Source organism: Palaemon carinicauda, chromosome 4 (assembly GCF_036898095.1).
Source record: "Palaemon carinicauda isolate YSFRI2023 chromosome 4, ASM3689809v2, whole genome shotgun sequence".
Classification (NCBI taxonomy): domain Eukaryota; kingdom Metazoa; phylum Arthropoda; class Malacostraca; order Decapoda; family Palaemonidae; genus Palaemon; species Palaemon carinicauda.
In genome coordinates, this window is record NC_090728.1 from 86,799,755 (window position 1) to 86,815,466 (window position 15,712).

The following is a 15,712-nucleotide window of genomic DNA, read 5'->3' on the forward strand; positions in this document are numbered from 1 at the left end:
GATGCCGTACTAAGGACAATTTTAATATACATGTACAGTATATAAGAAATGTAGAGCACAGTTCTGTTGTACCATGAAAGAAGCTAGGCGCTAGTCTTTGGTATCTTTTGTTTCCTCCATTAACAGTAGAACACCACCATCCTCTGTGTGGGGGAAAGTAAAAAAGATAACAGGCAAATTCATCTCCATCCCACCACCAGTGTTGAAGGTGAAAGATCAGTATGTGACTGGAGCAACTGAGGTTAGCAATGCCCTGGCTGATCATTAAGCTCCTGGACCCAGGGGAGAAGTTAAGTCGAACGGCGAAAGGAATTGAGAGGGTAGCCAGGAGTTACAGTCTTTTAAGACCCGAACAGAAGTCCTCTCGAGCGTTTTCTGTCGATCCCCAGAATGCTCACCCTCGAGGTATTAGTGTTTTCAAACATTATAAGCGCGCTTCAGGCGCTAAGCTGAAAACAAAATTAGATTCATTTTGCGTGTGTTACGTTTCATGCGGCGCGGACGTAGTGCCGCCGCCTCCACCTGATGGGTGTTGTCTCCCGATAGTGGCAAGTGCTACGGATCGACGAAGATAAGGCTGAATACGTTTCGCCTAAGGTTGATCTTTGATCTTTGCTGTTAGGCATGAAACAGCAACTATCTTCGTTTATGCAGTCTTATCAGCCTGCCGTTAACAGTGCGGTTGGATGTCACGATTCCGGTCTTGACACGGTTGCACAGGCGACGTGTCTTTAACGGTGATGACTCGTTGTTGCACAGGCGGCCTACCAGCCGCAATGTTCAACGGTGGAAGAAAGTGGATGCATTACTTCGATTACTTGCTCAACGCAAACCGACCGCTCATAGCGCCTAGTATCAGTCTATTTAGGCGCGCCGACGTTCACCAGGCAGCAGAGCATGCTGCCGAATGACATGACAGACAACAGAGCCGGCGAAACGTCAGCAGAACGGTGCGGCAACGGAAGCGGAACGTCAACGGAACGGAGCGAAGCGCCAGTGTGGACGCTTCAACGTCAGTGTGGACACTTCAGCATCAGTGTGGACACTTCAGCGTCAGTGTGGACGCTTCAGTGTCTGTGTGGACGCTTCGCTACCTATGACAATAGACTTTGATGTCTACCTAAACATGACCGTCTTGCGTTGAGTTATTTTTGCTCCAGGCGCTATATTAAGAAATAAATCTTAACTAGAAAGATATTATATTCTCGGACCAAGACCTGTTGGGCTAATTCTTGGTTGGGAGAACTAGAATTAAAACCTCTAAGCATTGAGGTCTGAATTCAGAACCCTAAGGAGTGGATTCCTAGGAATCAAGACTTCTCTTCCTAGGATAGAGTATTGTAGGAGGAAGGGAATAACCTTCAGAAACTCATGAGAGTTTTTCTGAAGAGTTTCCTTTTTATTTTTTACCTGCTGCTCCTCGTTCCGACTTCAGAGTTTTTTCTAGTTGCGTTGATGGTGTCTCTGTTTATTTTATTTTTATTACTAGCCAAGCTGCAACCATAGTTGAGAAAGCAAGATGCTTTAACACAAAGGGCTCCTATAAGGAAAGATGGCTCAGTAAATAAGAAAATAAATAAATAAATTAACATTAAATCATTCTCAGAGGTAGAGGTAGAGGTTGATGCAGCGCCTGCAGCTGCAACAGCAGGAAGTACATTAAGGCTTTTATGAGAATAGAGTGTAAGAGTATATCTCCCACCACTGGCAGATCTTTTATGATTTAATGTATTATGTTTTAAAAACGCTCTTGTTTAGTGACTCGTAAACATAGCACAGTGCACTGGAGGAGGTATTTGTTCGTGTTCATCTTACTCCTAGCCCTACACCTTTTCCTTACTTTCCAACCCCTGGGAGAAGGAAGGTCGGTAGGCTGAGGTGCATCGTGGACCTTGTGCGTTAAACGTATGTTCTGCCGAGCGATCCTGTTGGTACAGTCCAAGATGTTCCCGCTCCGCTTTGGAATGATGAAGTAAAGCTCTTTTCTTCGCCTACTATTTTCGAACTATGACGTCACAACCATGTGACATAGTTTCATGGGAAGAGCGAAGTTGGAATGTCTTGAAGCGATCGGTTCATCATCGCTATGATATCTCGGATCTTGCAACTTTTTTCTGCGTAATAGGACGCAGTTCCCTGACGAGGATGATGTTCTACGTTTTCCCTGTCTACTAGACTAGGAAGATACTCGTCATGTACGCACACGAACAGAACTTACCCTCGCAGCAGGCGTGTCGCGGTCAACAGCCATACCAAGTTGAAAACACCGCTTCTCGTCCGATCAGCAAAGTTAAGCAACGTTAGGTCTGGTCAATACTTAGATGGGTAACCACCTGGGGAACACCAGATGCTGTTGGCATTTAAACCTTTAATGCTTAAACTGGAAGCAATCAAGCGTGTTTTTCTTCCACGAGAGAAGCGGAAGTCAGACAAGTCGCATACAATCCTAGCTCTTCCTCTGGAATCTTACACACTTTCACGGAAGAAAGAGTTTGTCCTCGTCGAAGGACGAAAAACCTAGACTTGGTAGTCACCAATCAATACGTCCAAGACCTTTCAGGAGTTGTATGTTTTTATAATAACTTATCCAGCAATAACTGATGTTCGCTGGAAGTTTTTCTTTTCGAAAGAAGGCGACATGTCAGCACCAGAATCATGTAAGACACATAGTTTTTCGGGAGAAAAGGTGCTCAGTTTGCTTCTCTTCACGCTTCTTCTCCTCCCCCAGTTTTGGGAAATGTCTAGTACTTTCTTCTGAGGTTTAGCGACTACTGTTGACGGTATCTCGCATCATTGGATACATTCAGTTTGCGCACAAGGTGCGCTTGAAATGTCATAGGGGCTCTCCCAGGTCGCTCACGGAACTGCGGTTGATGTTCTCTCCCAGCCTTCGCTCACGCTTGAGTTGGCGCGCTCGCTGGCCCGCGAGTGTAGGTTTGGTCTGAGCTAAAGGAGGTCAATTTCATCTCTGTTTAGCGTTTACGATTCTCGGGGGGAAAAAAATTTCTCCTAAAAGAGTCTAAGGACTACCATAAACCAAAGAAATGGTTTTCCGTTAGTGTCAGAAAGCGTAGTTCTCCTATGCTCAGCAACGCTTCCTCGCAGAGATATGCTCGTGTTACGGGAAGCGTTAGAGCGGTGCTTGTAGCAGTCTGGTCTCTCTCTTACAGCAGATGTCACGCAGACATAGACGCAAGTTCTGGTCTCTCCCTCACGCAGTCACAGACGCAGACGCCAGTCTGGTCGTATGTTGGACGCTGATAGTCAAAGTTGATCCTTTCAACAAGCTGTTCCATCTTCGCGCTTTGCGGGACACGCGACTATCACTCATGTGGACGTATGCTACACGCGGATAACTCTCGGCAAACAGTTCAATCTGAAATCCTAAGCAACCTAGATGCATGTGTCAGCCTGGACATATGCTGGATAAAGTCAGTCAGGTTTTTTTCCCGTGTCAGGATAGACTAACAGTTGCGTCTTTGCGCCACTGACCAGACGCTATGCTGTCGCCTCCTCACAGCACGCTGTAGATTTACAACAAGCGGGATGCACACAGAACACTGTATCCACACAACAAGGTGAACGCGTACAGCACGCTGACACCTTATGGCAAGGCAAGTACATGCGACATTATGGTCGCATGCTAGACGCATACTGTACAGTCAAGTCTTTTTCTCACAGCAGTATAGACAGACTATTGTCTCTTTTTTGCGTCTCACTGGCCTCGCGTCAGACTTTAGCTTTAAGTATGTTGAACACTCGCTGGTTACACACGATCAGGTCTTAACCTCACAGCATGAGGTTCACGTTGTTGATGCTTCTTTTCAACAATCCTAGCTTCAATATCGGTTTCTTGCGACCGATATGGACGCGTTTCGGGAGGCGGTCTAGATCCTGACTCTCTCTCACAACATGTTGAGTGTATGCAGCATGCTGAAACCATACTGGACTCATGCTGGGACCATGATGGGTGCATGCTGGAAGCATGTCATTAGTCCGTTTCCCCGTGTCAGGATCACAAACGCTTTATTTTAAACCTTCAAGCTTTAGGTCTAGCTGCCTCCAGTATTTCGGAAAACCCCTAAGATCTAGAAGGTTGTTCGAAGGAGGCATCTGAGGCTATCGCTTGTACAAAGGACCTTTGCCTTAAGGTTTTGCAGCCCAAATAGGAGGTTTTATGAAGTGATGTAGAGCTAAAGCAGTCTCTTCATTTAGTAACTCTAAGACAAGTGGCCTATTTCTTCTTAGACCGTAAAAGAAGACATATTTTTTCCTCCTCGACCATCAAGGGGTACGGGAGTATGCGGACAGCTGTCTTTGGACGCAGAAGATTGGATCTATCAGATAAAGACCTTATAGATCTTCTCAGATCATTTGAGATGACTTAGAAGTGTCAGCAAGATTCGCCAGCCTGGAATTTAGAGGTCGTTTCTGGAATTCCGCGGTAGTGAAAAATTCGAGCCTTTACAATTGATTTCTTTTTTAAGGTCTAACTTTGGAGACTTTTCTGAGTAAGTCTGGCAATAGTTGAGAGTCAGTGAAGTTCATGCTTTTAGCAAGAACATGGACTTCAAAATGGGTAAGCCATATGCGCCTTGCAACCTGGATTCTTGGTCATTTACAAATGTCCTTCTCATCCATGGCCTAAATCTTTCGAGTTCAATATCCTCTCGAATATAGTTTGTGAAGGACTGAGGAAAGTTTTTTGCCTGGTTAAAACGATGAAGTTTTATCAGGACAGGACCAAAGGAGTTAAAGTCTATTCAAGGCTCTTTGGTGCACGGTCAAGAAACCTGCGCTGTCTATGTCTAAAACGCTCTATCATCTCGTATAGACTTTAATTACAGAGGTCCTTTCACACTGTTGTGTGAAGGATCTTAAGCTGTCGAAAGAGTAAAGACTCATGAAGTTAGAACTGTGGGAGTTTCTGTAACTTTTAAGCAAACTGTTCTCTGCAAAGCATCGTGCATACAGCCTGTTGAAGGGGTAATCCTGTATTCGCCTTGCATTACTTATACTGTTTCCAGTCTCTTTATGACGGTTACGTTTTGGGATCATTCGTAACAACGAGTGCAGTAGTAGGTGAAATATCCACCACTATATTTCCCTTAATTCCTAGTACCCGTGTTCTTCTCTTGGAACTTTTATATACAGTATATTTTTATGATTGTACGGAAGATTGGTCGGCAATCTTCCGCAATCTTTGATGTAGTCAGGTGGTCATTTTGTTCCTAGAGAGCGCCCGGAACAAGGGTATTAGTTGAGGTCCTGTCATGTTATAGGTTATTGAATCGTTTGACAGCTCCTAGAGATCATCAGCCCCCTGGGTGGACCGCTGGATCTTCTAAGGATAGCAGACAAAATGAGGCAGAGCATTGCTGTCAGCTTCCTTATCAGGTGAGAACCACTTAAGTTGTTTATGTAACTCTTAAGTGAATTTCCAATTATGCAGCTGTCTCTGACCCGCCACCAATGGGTGTCAATCAGCCATTATATAACCAGCGGGTAAGTTTTATGTTTAAAAATGATATTTTCATAATAAGATAAATTTTTGAATATACTTACCCGCTGGTTATATAAGTTAAAAACCCACCCTCCTCCCCTCTAGAGACCATGGGGCGTGGAAAATCTGAAGATGTTGGGTATAGTTCTACCTGTTGTACCGCGAGGGCGCTAGTGTACACCTGGCATATCTGCGATAAGCAGCGAGATTTTGAATTTTCTGCCGGTGTCAAGAGACTTTAGCCATTATATAACCAGCGGTTAAGTATATTCAAAAATTTATTTTATTATGAAAATATCATGTTAAATTCGGACAGGTCCTCCAGTGTCCGTGCTAGACAACTGTCCACCATCTTCATGTCATGAAGGTACATCAGGGGACGGTGATCAGAATGGATCACGAAGAACTGACCACAGAGGAAGGCCCTGAAGGTTTTCACCCCTCATCGCAGAGCAGCCAACTCACGCTCAATGGTAGAGTAACGGGTCTCGCAGTCAAGGAAAGTCATGGAGTCGTACGCTATCACCCGACGTTCCTCTGGATGCTCCAAGGACTCCTGGCACAGACAAGCACCAGCACCCTCCCCGGAAGCATCAACAAACAACTCCAAGGGTTTTGCATCAGCGTAGTAGTCGGGGTATGACAACATAATGTCCTCCTTGATCAGTTCCTTCAAGCGCACAAAGGCACAATCCATTTCTGTAGTCCACTTCAGTTTCCTAGTCCCTTGGGATTTTCGTCCTCCAGTCTTCGCAGATAATGGTTTGGCTATCTGTGAGCACATGGGGATAAACTTCCGGTGGAAGTTTATCAGTCCCAGGAATCCCCGTAGCTCACGCACAGTGGTCGGTTTAGGGAAGTATTCCACTTTCTGGATGTATTCTGGTAGCTTACGCATACCAGAACGTCCAACCAGATGACCAAGATACTGCACCTTGGCTTGAACCCAAGAACACTTCCCGAGTTTTATCTTGAGTCCGTACTTCTGGAGAGTAGCCAAAACTCGTTCTACCAGTTTCAGGTGTTCCTCGAAAGAAGACCCAAGTATCAAGATGTCATCAATGTAGACAACCTTCTTGGCTTTCGGGAACTCTTGGAGAATACTCTGCATTTCTCTCTGGAACACTGCAGGTGCATTTTTCAGTCCAAACGATAAGCGTCTGAACTGCCAGTGTCCAAAGGCGGTAGAGAAAGCCATGTATTCTTTACTGTCCTCTGCCAACGGTAACTGGTAGTATCCACGAACCAGGTTAAGGGTTGTGATGTATTTGACTCCTTGAAGTCCAAATACAGAATCGGCCATGTTAGGCATCGGGAACTTATCAGAAACAGTCACCTTATTCAGTCTACGGTAGTCCACACACAACTGTATACTATTGTCCTTTTTTCAGACTGGAACAATGGGTGAAGACCAAGGAGAGATGCTGGGTTCAATAATACCCAGTTCATGCAACTCCTTGCATTGTTCCTCGATGGCATCAGCGACGGGCTTGGCAAACCGTCGAACTCTTTGATAAATGGGCGTCTCGTCATACAGGTGGATGCGTATTGGTGTGCTTGAGCACTCTCCCACATCATCATCACCAGTACTGATGACTGGAAGATGACGTCGAAGCATTTAACAAAACTGGTCCTTCTGAGAAGAGTCCAGTTCGTTGGAGATAGAAAGATTGTCTATCTCTTCCAATATGCTTGGTTCAGGAGTCAGGTCACACTCCTGTGCTTTCAGGCAGGATAGAGGAGCATCCACCATTGCCATAGTGAACACCTTCCCCAAAGGATCGCCCTTCTTGATCTTTGCAGTTTCTTCAGTTGAACCATTGGTTAAAATGGAGGCTTTTCCATATTTCAGTTCGAGGATGCCAAGGATTGCTGTAGCTTTCCTTGACAGACCGGGGGTTATGATGTCGCATCATAAAACATTTCTGGCCAACAGTTGGTCGGACAAACAGGGCACCTAAAAGAGGTGTCAATTCCCTTAGGAAATTTAACACTTACTGGAACAAGTAGTGGCTCAATACTGCCAATCCTTAATGAATCGGCTGCGTGGACCTCAAGTCCGTAAAGCACTTGCTGACAACAGGCTCCACGTATCGGGACATAATACTCCAAAGAAGCTCTTGGGAGTACTGCCAATGCTCAGCCGATTTCAGGCTCCGTCAACTATCACCCCATTTGCTCTCAAGAACTGGTAACCATGCACTACGTGCTCAGCCATAGTCCCTGAAGGCACTAGAGGGAACACACTCGGGGCGAATGTCATTCCATGTAGTATAGGGGTCAACAGTAGAGTTCCTAAGGTCTTAGGTCCTGTTTGCCCTAAACCCTTCAGACCAATGGTGTTGGGTACCATCTGCAGCTGGTAATCCTGTACTACTCTCAATGACAGGAGGTTGACCTCAGCTCCGGAGTCAATGAGAGCATCCAACACTCCCTATGGAAACTCAGACATGGTCACTGGGACAACCATGAGTGGTACAGGAGCCAACTGCGCCAGGTTAACCCTACGAAGGGTTTTCAATACTGCCTCAGTTCCTGCTTCCTCCCTGGAGGAGTCAGTTGGAGAAGCTCTGGACAATGTTGAGGACAGGTTATCACTGGCCAATCCTGAAAGTCATTGGAGGTGCAATGACCTTTCCAGGTTGAGGGGTAACCTTGGAAATCGTGATTTCCGAGGCTGCCACCGGAATACTAGGAGCACGCACCCTAGTACTCACACCCTCCTTAGATGTAGCCCCATCTTCTACATCAAAGGCCTGGTGTTTAAGCCCTATGATACTCCTCAGTTCTTGACTTCTTGGGTTTTGCTCTCTTGCTCTTCTTCATCTCCACAGCCCAAGAAGGAGCACTGGACTCACTCCCACTTCGGGTCTCCCGGCTACTGGTCGATCCAGAATAGGATGACGGGGTCGGAGTAACACTCACCGGTACTGCTCTCCACCTTGAAGGAGTCTGGACAGAGATGGTCTCCCTCCCGGGGCTGTGGGCATTAGCTGTGTTCTGGACAGGTGATCTGCTTATAAGCGGCGCCTGTCGTCCACACTGTGCGACATGATGGTTTGCCGAGCCACAGCGTAGGCGCAGATTGAGGCGCCTGCAACACTCGTCCATAAGGTGCCCTGATATTTGACACCATGCACAGTACCTTCTCTGGAATTGAGGAGACCTGTCAGGGGTGCGCGATGGTGGCAGGCGTACTTCCACAGGTGCAGGTTTGGGGACAGGTCGAGGAGGAGTGCATGAATACGCTCTGTTAGGTCCAGGTGAACGGCTGGGGTCAGCCATGGCAACCCTGTCGACATACGAGCTGTGCCATGACTGTCCCACACGACTGATTGCCAAATCCTATGCCTTCTGGGTTCGCTGACGGGATGCCTCGTCAAGAACACTCAACAGGTGTAGAACACCCTGCCAAGTGGCCTGATGGCCAGCAGAGACATTAATGGAGGCCAGAGACTGTTCCAGCCAACCCGCAGCTTTGCTCGAAACAGTTCTTAGAAGCTTCCGCCTAAGCTCCCTCCGGTCCAAATTATGGTGAGGATAGGCCGACCTGTACAGGGAGGCCAACCGGACGGCGTACATCTTCAGCAGTTCGCCCTCGCCAAAGGTGGCACTGCTGAACTGGGCCTTCCTACCCGCATCATGCCTCTCTCTGGCTTCTTGGCACCAGTCGAGGAGGCGTTCATTCATGTTGGGGTATGAGATCTCGGGACCCCCTATAGCCAAGAACGCTTACTTGATTTCTCCCTCTAGAACTCTCCCGAGATCAACGGTCCACCGGCCAGAGCTTCCTGCTGTATGTTTACTCGTGCAGTAGGCCTCAAAATCCCTCAGGAATCGGGCAGAACTCTGGCCAGTTTCCAGCTGGAAGATTCCAGGCTTGGGGTTCCTCCTGGAGTCGTGGACCTTGATCAGATCAGACAGACTACGTTCTGTCTGGAGGGACTGGACGTGGTCGGTGGAGACAGTGTCATCTGAGCTGACACTGAGACAGGAACTGGAAGTGTCACCAGAAGTCTCGCTACCAGAATCGTCGCTGGTTGACTCCTGGGACATAGTCAAAATTTCAGGTGTGGCTGGACTGGCCTTTTCCTTGGCCTGACGTCTCCGCTTTGGAATAGCCCCTGTCTGGTCAAGAACTGCCTCAGCCATAGCTGCTGGAGCCTTTTGTGGCCTACTGGCTTCGGCCGGATTGTCCAGGAACTGCCTCCCTAGTTTACTGGCTGCAGTCAAAATGTGTGTGTTTGCAATTGGTGATCAGAAAGAGAAAAAGGATGACAATTTTCAACTTTCAGTGGATTCAGAACTTCAAGTCTAGAATGGTTTCCAGTAAGCTGTTCTTCCATTACTTTGAAGTCGTCAGCATTCGTGTCAACTTCCAATATAACTGGCCTTCTAGATACTTTGGCTTCTCTGTAGGGCCCCCGTCTTACCCAGCTCAGTCTGTGGTCGTTCGTTTTTCATTTAACTTTGATGACTCCCGAGTGCCACACCTAGGTGACAACCGATTTTGTTGATGCTCCACTACATGCTGGTAAAGCTTATGTCCTGCAAGTAGGATCATAGGAGGGATTCTCTGCAACGAGTTGCAGTTTGATTAAGCTTTCTTTTCTGAGGAATTCCCTCAGTCTCGGTTGGAGAAGAAAAAGGCTGTCGAGCAACCTTTAACCAGAGCTCAGCCATCGAAGGCCTAGCTTGGGCTCAGGAGTAGCTTCGAATAATCTTTTTGCTCTAGAATCAAATCCCTAGGGATATCGTTCGAGTCCTTAGGAGTCTCAAATGGACCCTTCTGTACCCTTGATCAGCCATTATAGGAGCTGACTCTTACACTACTCATGAGCCTCAGCTTAGGCATTACGATGAGGATGCTACATGATATTTCGGATGTCATGAGTCTTTCTCTTCAAGGGAGGTTTACTTCCTCATGCAGAGTTCGTATCCCAGAGCCCACTTCTAGTCCAGCAAAATTTCAATTTCATCTAGCTGGGTGCAGAATGACTGTCCTTTGAGGATATGGCATTGCTGGTTAGAGATTTCAGGTACCAAAGGTTTCCTGTGCTGAAATAGTAGATAGAGATCCAAGAACTTCTCTACTCCTGACTCGTGCACCCTCAGCTGTGCTGTTACTATGAAATTCCGTAATTATAGTCTTGTTTCAAGTGCACAAAGTTAGGGATGTCAGATTCTTCAGGAAGAACCTGTCTGTTGCGCTAGTTCTCGGACAACCCTCACTGCTCACTAGCTTACCTATGGGTGTTTACCTACAGGTCCCTTAATAACCTTAACCTTAGTCCTGCGGTAGTTACTCAACAACCCATATTGTGAACCTAGCTCCCTCGGGGGACAAGTCCCATCTCGTCAGAGATAACGGATGTGACATAAGTCTACGGGAGAAGACAGAATGTCTGGAAGTTCTCCTTTCCCTTTTCCCCCCGTTGGGTTGAAGCAATGCTCCACTGTGTGCTGGATCGAATGGTAGATGCAGGTGACCGTCACGACCAAGTAACATTAATTTACATACAAGTTCTGTAATGAAGATTCTTCCCCATTCTCCCAGACTAGGGATAGGATGGATGGTACTTATGCTCCCATTCCTCAAATGTCCTAATTTTGAGACTATTATCACAGATACAGTATAGGTTCCTCCATGAGCACCTACCAGTCTCTTGGTAAGGACCTAGCTTGAACAGTCGCGACATCTCCATGCTCAGGTTATTAGAGGTTGCAGGAGTCATCATTTTGCTCTTCCCAAAGACCAAAGTCCATTGACATCTCCCAGGTTATTAAACCAGTCAGATTGGTTTTAGGTACTTCATCCCTTCCTTAGGATGAGTCTCCTGTTAAAGGTTGGCGGTTTGTAGTACATATAGGAACAAATCACAAATTTTTTATCAGTTTGTATTTTTCCTAATTATACAAACCTGAAACCTTTGAATTACACTGCCTGCCTCAACTACCCTGCAAGTACTTGGGTAAGGTCAAAGTGAAGGTTACGCTACCAGGTGGTTATATCACGTCAGCTCTACCTTCTACTTCCCAGCTACTACTACTAACTACATTACTTAATTTAAAGTTTAAACGGTCATTTCCAGCTTCGCTGAAGCCATACTTCACCTATTAAAGGATTTAGGTTTGTATAGTTAAGAAACATGCAAATTGATTTTCTATTTTTTTTTTAGCTATTCAAACATGAATCCCTTAAGTTTCATTTCCTGCCACAACAATTCCCCAAGCTCTAGGTAAAAGTCAAAGTGGCTATTCAGTGTACTGGACGGGGGTGGGTGGGACTTTCCTGCCACCTGCCAATAAGTATCAATACTTTTTTATAAATTTTAATAGCTTTACTGAAGGCATATTCCTATTAAAGGACTCAGGGTTGTGTATTTAGAAAAAATACAAATAATTTATACAGTTTGTGATAATGATTCAATGGCTGTCCCAGCATTGCTGAAGGCATATCCTTAATTTAAAGGACTCAGGTTTGTATAGCTATGAAAAATACAAAATGCTTTTAAATTCAATTTCATATGTATTTAAGAGAAATTTGTTAATATTTTCTTTTCTTTTCCTGGTTAGTTGTGAAAGAAACTGTAAGCCTGGTTATATCACGTCAGCTCCTCTCAGATGTCTCAGCACACCTAACATCAATGTCAGATAGAGTTGCTAAAACAGTTGCTCATTACATCTTGGATAAAGTAAGTTGCAATTATGGAGGGTATTAAAGTAGAAATTGTCTTCTTTCATTAATGAATGGAATTCAGATTTGTTAGGTGTTCTTTTTTTTTTTTTTTTAGCATAAGGCCAAACACTCGTGATTATTTTAGCGTAAGACAACATTAAGTTTACAGTAATCAGTTATCTTTTGTTCCTACATGAATTGGAACCATTGTCCTTTAATATAAGTATGCTTTTGGCCACATCGTAATACAGTACACTTGTACTTCTGCACTCGGCAACGTATGTTTTCCAGTGCAACGACACCAGGAAGCCACCGCTAACGCCCCATTACATGGGCCTTTTTTCGTGATCCATTGTACGCTTAAAGCATTAGGGATTAACATGCGTGGCATAGAAGACTGGGTCTCCATTGATTGCCTAAACCTGCATATCTCCTGCCAGGTGACCCGCCTATAGTACGCCTCTCAAGAACAGGGCACCCTATTTCCCTTGTATGTCATTTTTAAACATAAAACTTACCCGCTGGTTATATAAGAATGGCTAAAGTCCCTGGACGCCCGGCAGAAATATTCAAAATCTTGCGGCTATCACAGATATGCCAGGTGTATACTAGCGCCTTTGCGGTAGACAGGCCGTACTAATCCAACCGCTTCAGATCTTCTCTGCCGCCATACTGGCTAGAACGTTGGAAATTCTCTCGCAAATTACTTTGATTTGGACGGTTTATTTGGTGATGTACTCTGTCTTTTTGTTTTGGGCTTTCGCATAAGTGATTTCTCTTTCATAATTTCTTGAAATCTTTATTTTTTTGGGTTTATTTAGTTAATTTTGACCCTTGTTATTTTGGGGTTTCTCTCTCGTAACTTTTCAATATGACCGACCCCTCCCTTGTATATAGGAAGTGTATTAAAGGTTGTCGTACTCGACTTCCCAAGGGTTTGGTTGATCCACATACAATTTGTGTAAAATGTAGGGGTAAATCGTGTACTTCTGGGGATCGGTGTGAAGAATGTTCTTCGTTAACCGAAAATGAGTGGGTAGCTTATGAGCGTTATACTCAGAAATTAGAGAGAGACAGGATTAGACGTAGTTCTTCCCTTTCTGTTGATTTACCTGTATCTGATGTCATTGATCCTATTCCTTTCCCCGTAGTGGTAGATCAAGAGCCGAAAGAGGCTACGATGAAAGATATGTTGTCTGCTATTCAAGGTCTCGGTGTGAGAGTGGAATCGTTAGCTGCGGACAAAAAGCTCACCCTCACCATAGGAAAGGTGATGTTAGTGCTTTATCTCCTTCTTCGCTTGAAGGGTCACGTGATGAGATGTGGCGGCAAACCTCTAGACTGCTTAAGAGAAAAGTGCAGTCGGTGGAACAGCGGCGCGTTTCCTCTCCGCAACAGCCAGGCTGTAGTCATTGGGATACACCGGAACGTTTTCGGTCCCTTGACGAGTGTTCGCTGCGAAGTGCTCTGACGTGGGTTCCGATATAGATAGAGATTTGATTCAGTCAGATGAGGCACTAATTCCTGGTTCGGGTTTTACGGTTCATGCTCTGCCGCTTCCATCGGACTGGTGCTCGTCTCCCGAAAGCGGGGGAGCGGTTCGGTAACGATGAGGAAGGCAAATTCGCGTTGGAAGAGGCGGCGCAAATATCACTTCAAGGTGATCCCAAGTGGTCTATGTTGTTGGGCAGGAAACAGCAGCTCTCGTCCCTTATGCAGTCTTATCAGCCTGCTGTTGACAGTTGTTGTCTCTGGTACTGACGTTTTATTGCACAGACGGTCTCCCAGATGTAGTGCTCAACAGCTGGTTGAGGTGGATGCATCTCATCAGAGCTCTGCTTCGCAGCATCTATCGATCGCGCATACAGCTGATCGTCGGTCTTCCAAACGTGACGACGCTAGGCGGCAGGATGGGAGCGGGCACGAGACGGAGCGTCAGCGCCAGCGCCAGGCAGACGCTAAGCGGCAGCGTGGACACACAGCAGTTAACCCATGACGCTGCGAAGCGTCAGCGTGACGACACGCGCCAGTCAACCCATGATGTGGCGGAGCGTCAGCGTGAGCGGCGCGCCATGGCGCGGCATAGTGTCAGCGCCAGAGCGAGCCAGATTCTTCCCATGGTACCATTCGTCAAGCTACCAGTGACAGTTCTAGGCAGTCAATCCAAGACTCCTCACGCCAGCCAATCCATGACTCTACACGGCAGTCGACTGTTTTCGCAGCGCATCAGGTTGATGCTGTTTCACAAATCGATCGTGATAGCAAACGCAAGGCTATTGATTGTCAGTCTGATAGGAATAATGAACAGCGCAGACGCGCCCATGTCAGGACTGACACGTCTGCACAGGAACGTCACCTTTCTGATCAAGGCACATCTCCAGTGGCTGAATTGTCGGAGGAAGATCCAGATGAGGTTTTCTCTCAGGGGGAATAATTGGATGACATTTCAGAGGGAGAAGAGGATAAGCCACCCCAACATTCGGTGGACTTCAAGAAACTAATGCTGGTCTTCACGGAGTTGTTTCCAGACCATTTTACCCCTGTTGCCCCGCAATCTCCTCCTTCGGAATTTAACCTCGGTAAAGCAGCTAGGCCATCCCTTTTCACAAAAATAGTTCTCTTCCGCTCCTCTAAGAGAGCATTGAAATTAATGAGTGTGGATGGACTCTAAGAAAGCTCTTGGCAAGACATGTTTTGCTTTTCCACCAGCCAAACTAGCTTCCAAATAGAGCGTTTGGTATGAAACAGGGGAAGTCTTAGGTTTGGGGGTTCCTGCATCTGCTCAGGGAGACTTCTCGAGCCTAGTGGACTCTTCTCGGCATCTAGCCATGTGGAAGACGAAAGTGTGGTGGTCAATGTCGGAATTTGACCATCTCTTGAAAGGTTTGTTCAGGGCTTTTGAGGTGTTTAATTTTCTGGACTGGTCTCTGGGAGCCTTGGGTAGAAAAGTAACGGAGATGAAGGGCACTGACACGAGTAACCTTATCCAGCTTATGTCTTGTATGGACAAGGCAGTTAGAGATGGTTCTAACGAATTGGCTGCCCTGTTCACTGCAGGGGTCGTGAAGAACAGGGCAACTTTGTGTTCCTTCCTCTCTGTGGGAGTCACTCCATGTCAGAGATCAGAGTTACTTTTTGCTTCCATGTCTTCTGCTCTATTCCCGCAGGATTTAGTGAGGGAGGTGGCTGCAGCATTGACTCAGAAGGCTACTCATGATTTGGTTGCCAAAACAGCTAGGAAAGTATTGCCTACATCTTTCTCTTCTCGTAGAGTGAAGGAAGGGACGTCATATTCCCAGACTGCTCAGCCCTTTCATGGTAAGCCTTCTGGGAGAGGTAACTTCAAGCCCGATGCGAGGAAGTCTAAGAAAAGAGGAGCTAAATCCAGTCGAGGCAGGGTCTGACTGTCCTCGCCTTCAAGCAGCAGTGGGAGCCAGGCTAAGTTACTTCTGGCAAGCCTGGGAGGTAAGGGGAGCGGACCCTTGGTCCGTTCGTGTTCTAAAGGAAGGATACAAAATCCCATTCTTATC

The 15,712-nt window shown here is 46.3% G+C and overlaps 1 protein-coding gene and 1 pseudogene across 1 annotated transcript in view; both read left to right on the top strand.

The window, feature by feature from the left end:
* The window catches only part of CSN4 (COP9 signalosome subunit 4), a 296,826-nt gene that overhangs the window by 124,917 nt on the left and 156,197 nt on the right, over nt 1–15,712 (top strand). Inside the window, exon 3 of the mRNA XM_068371437.1 lies at nt 12,080–12,198. Coding sequence (XP_068227538.1) covers nt 12,080–12,198 — 119 coding nt within the window. The remainder of the gene's footprint in view (nt 1–12,079; nt 12,199–15,712) is intronic.
* LOC137640335 (5S ribosomal RNA) lies at nt 2,240–2,359 on the top strand (annotated as a pseudogene).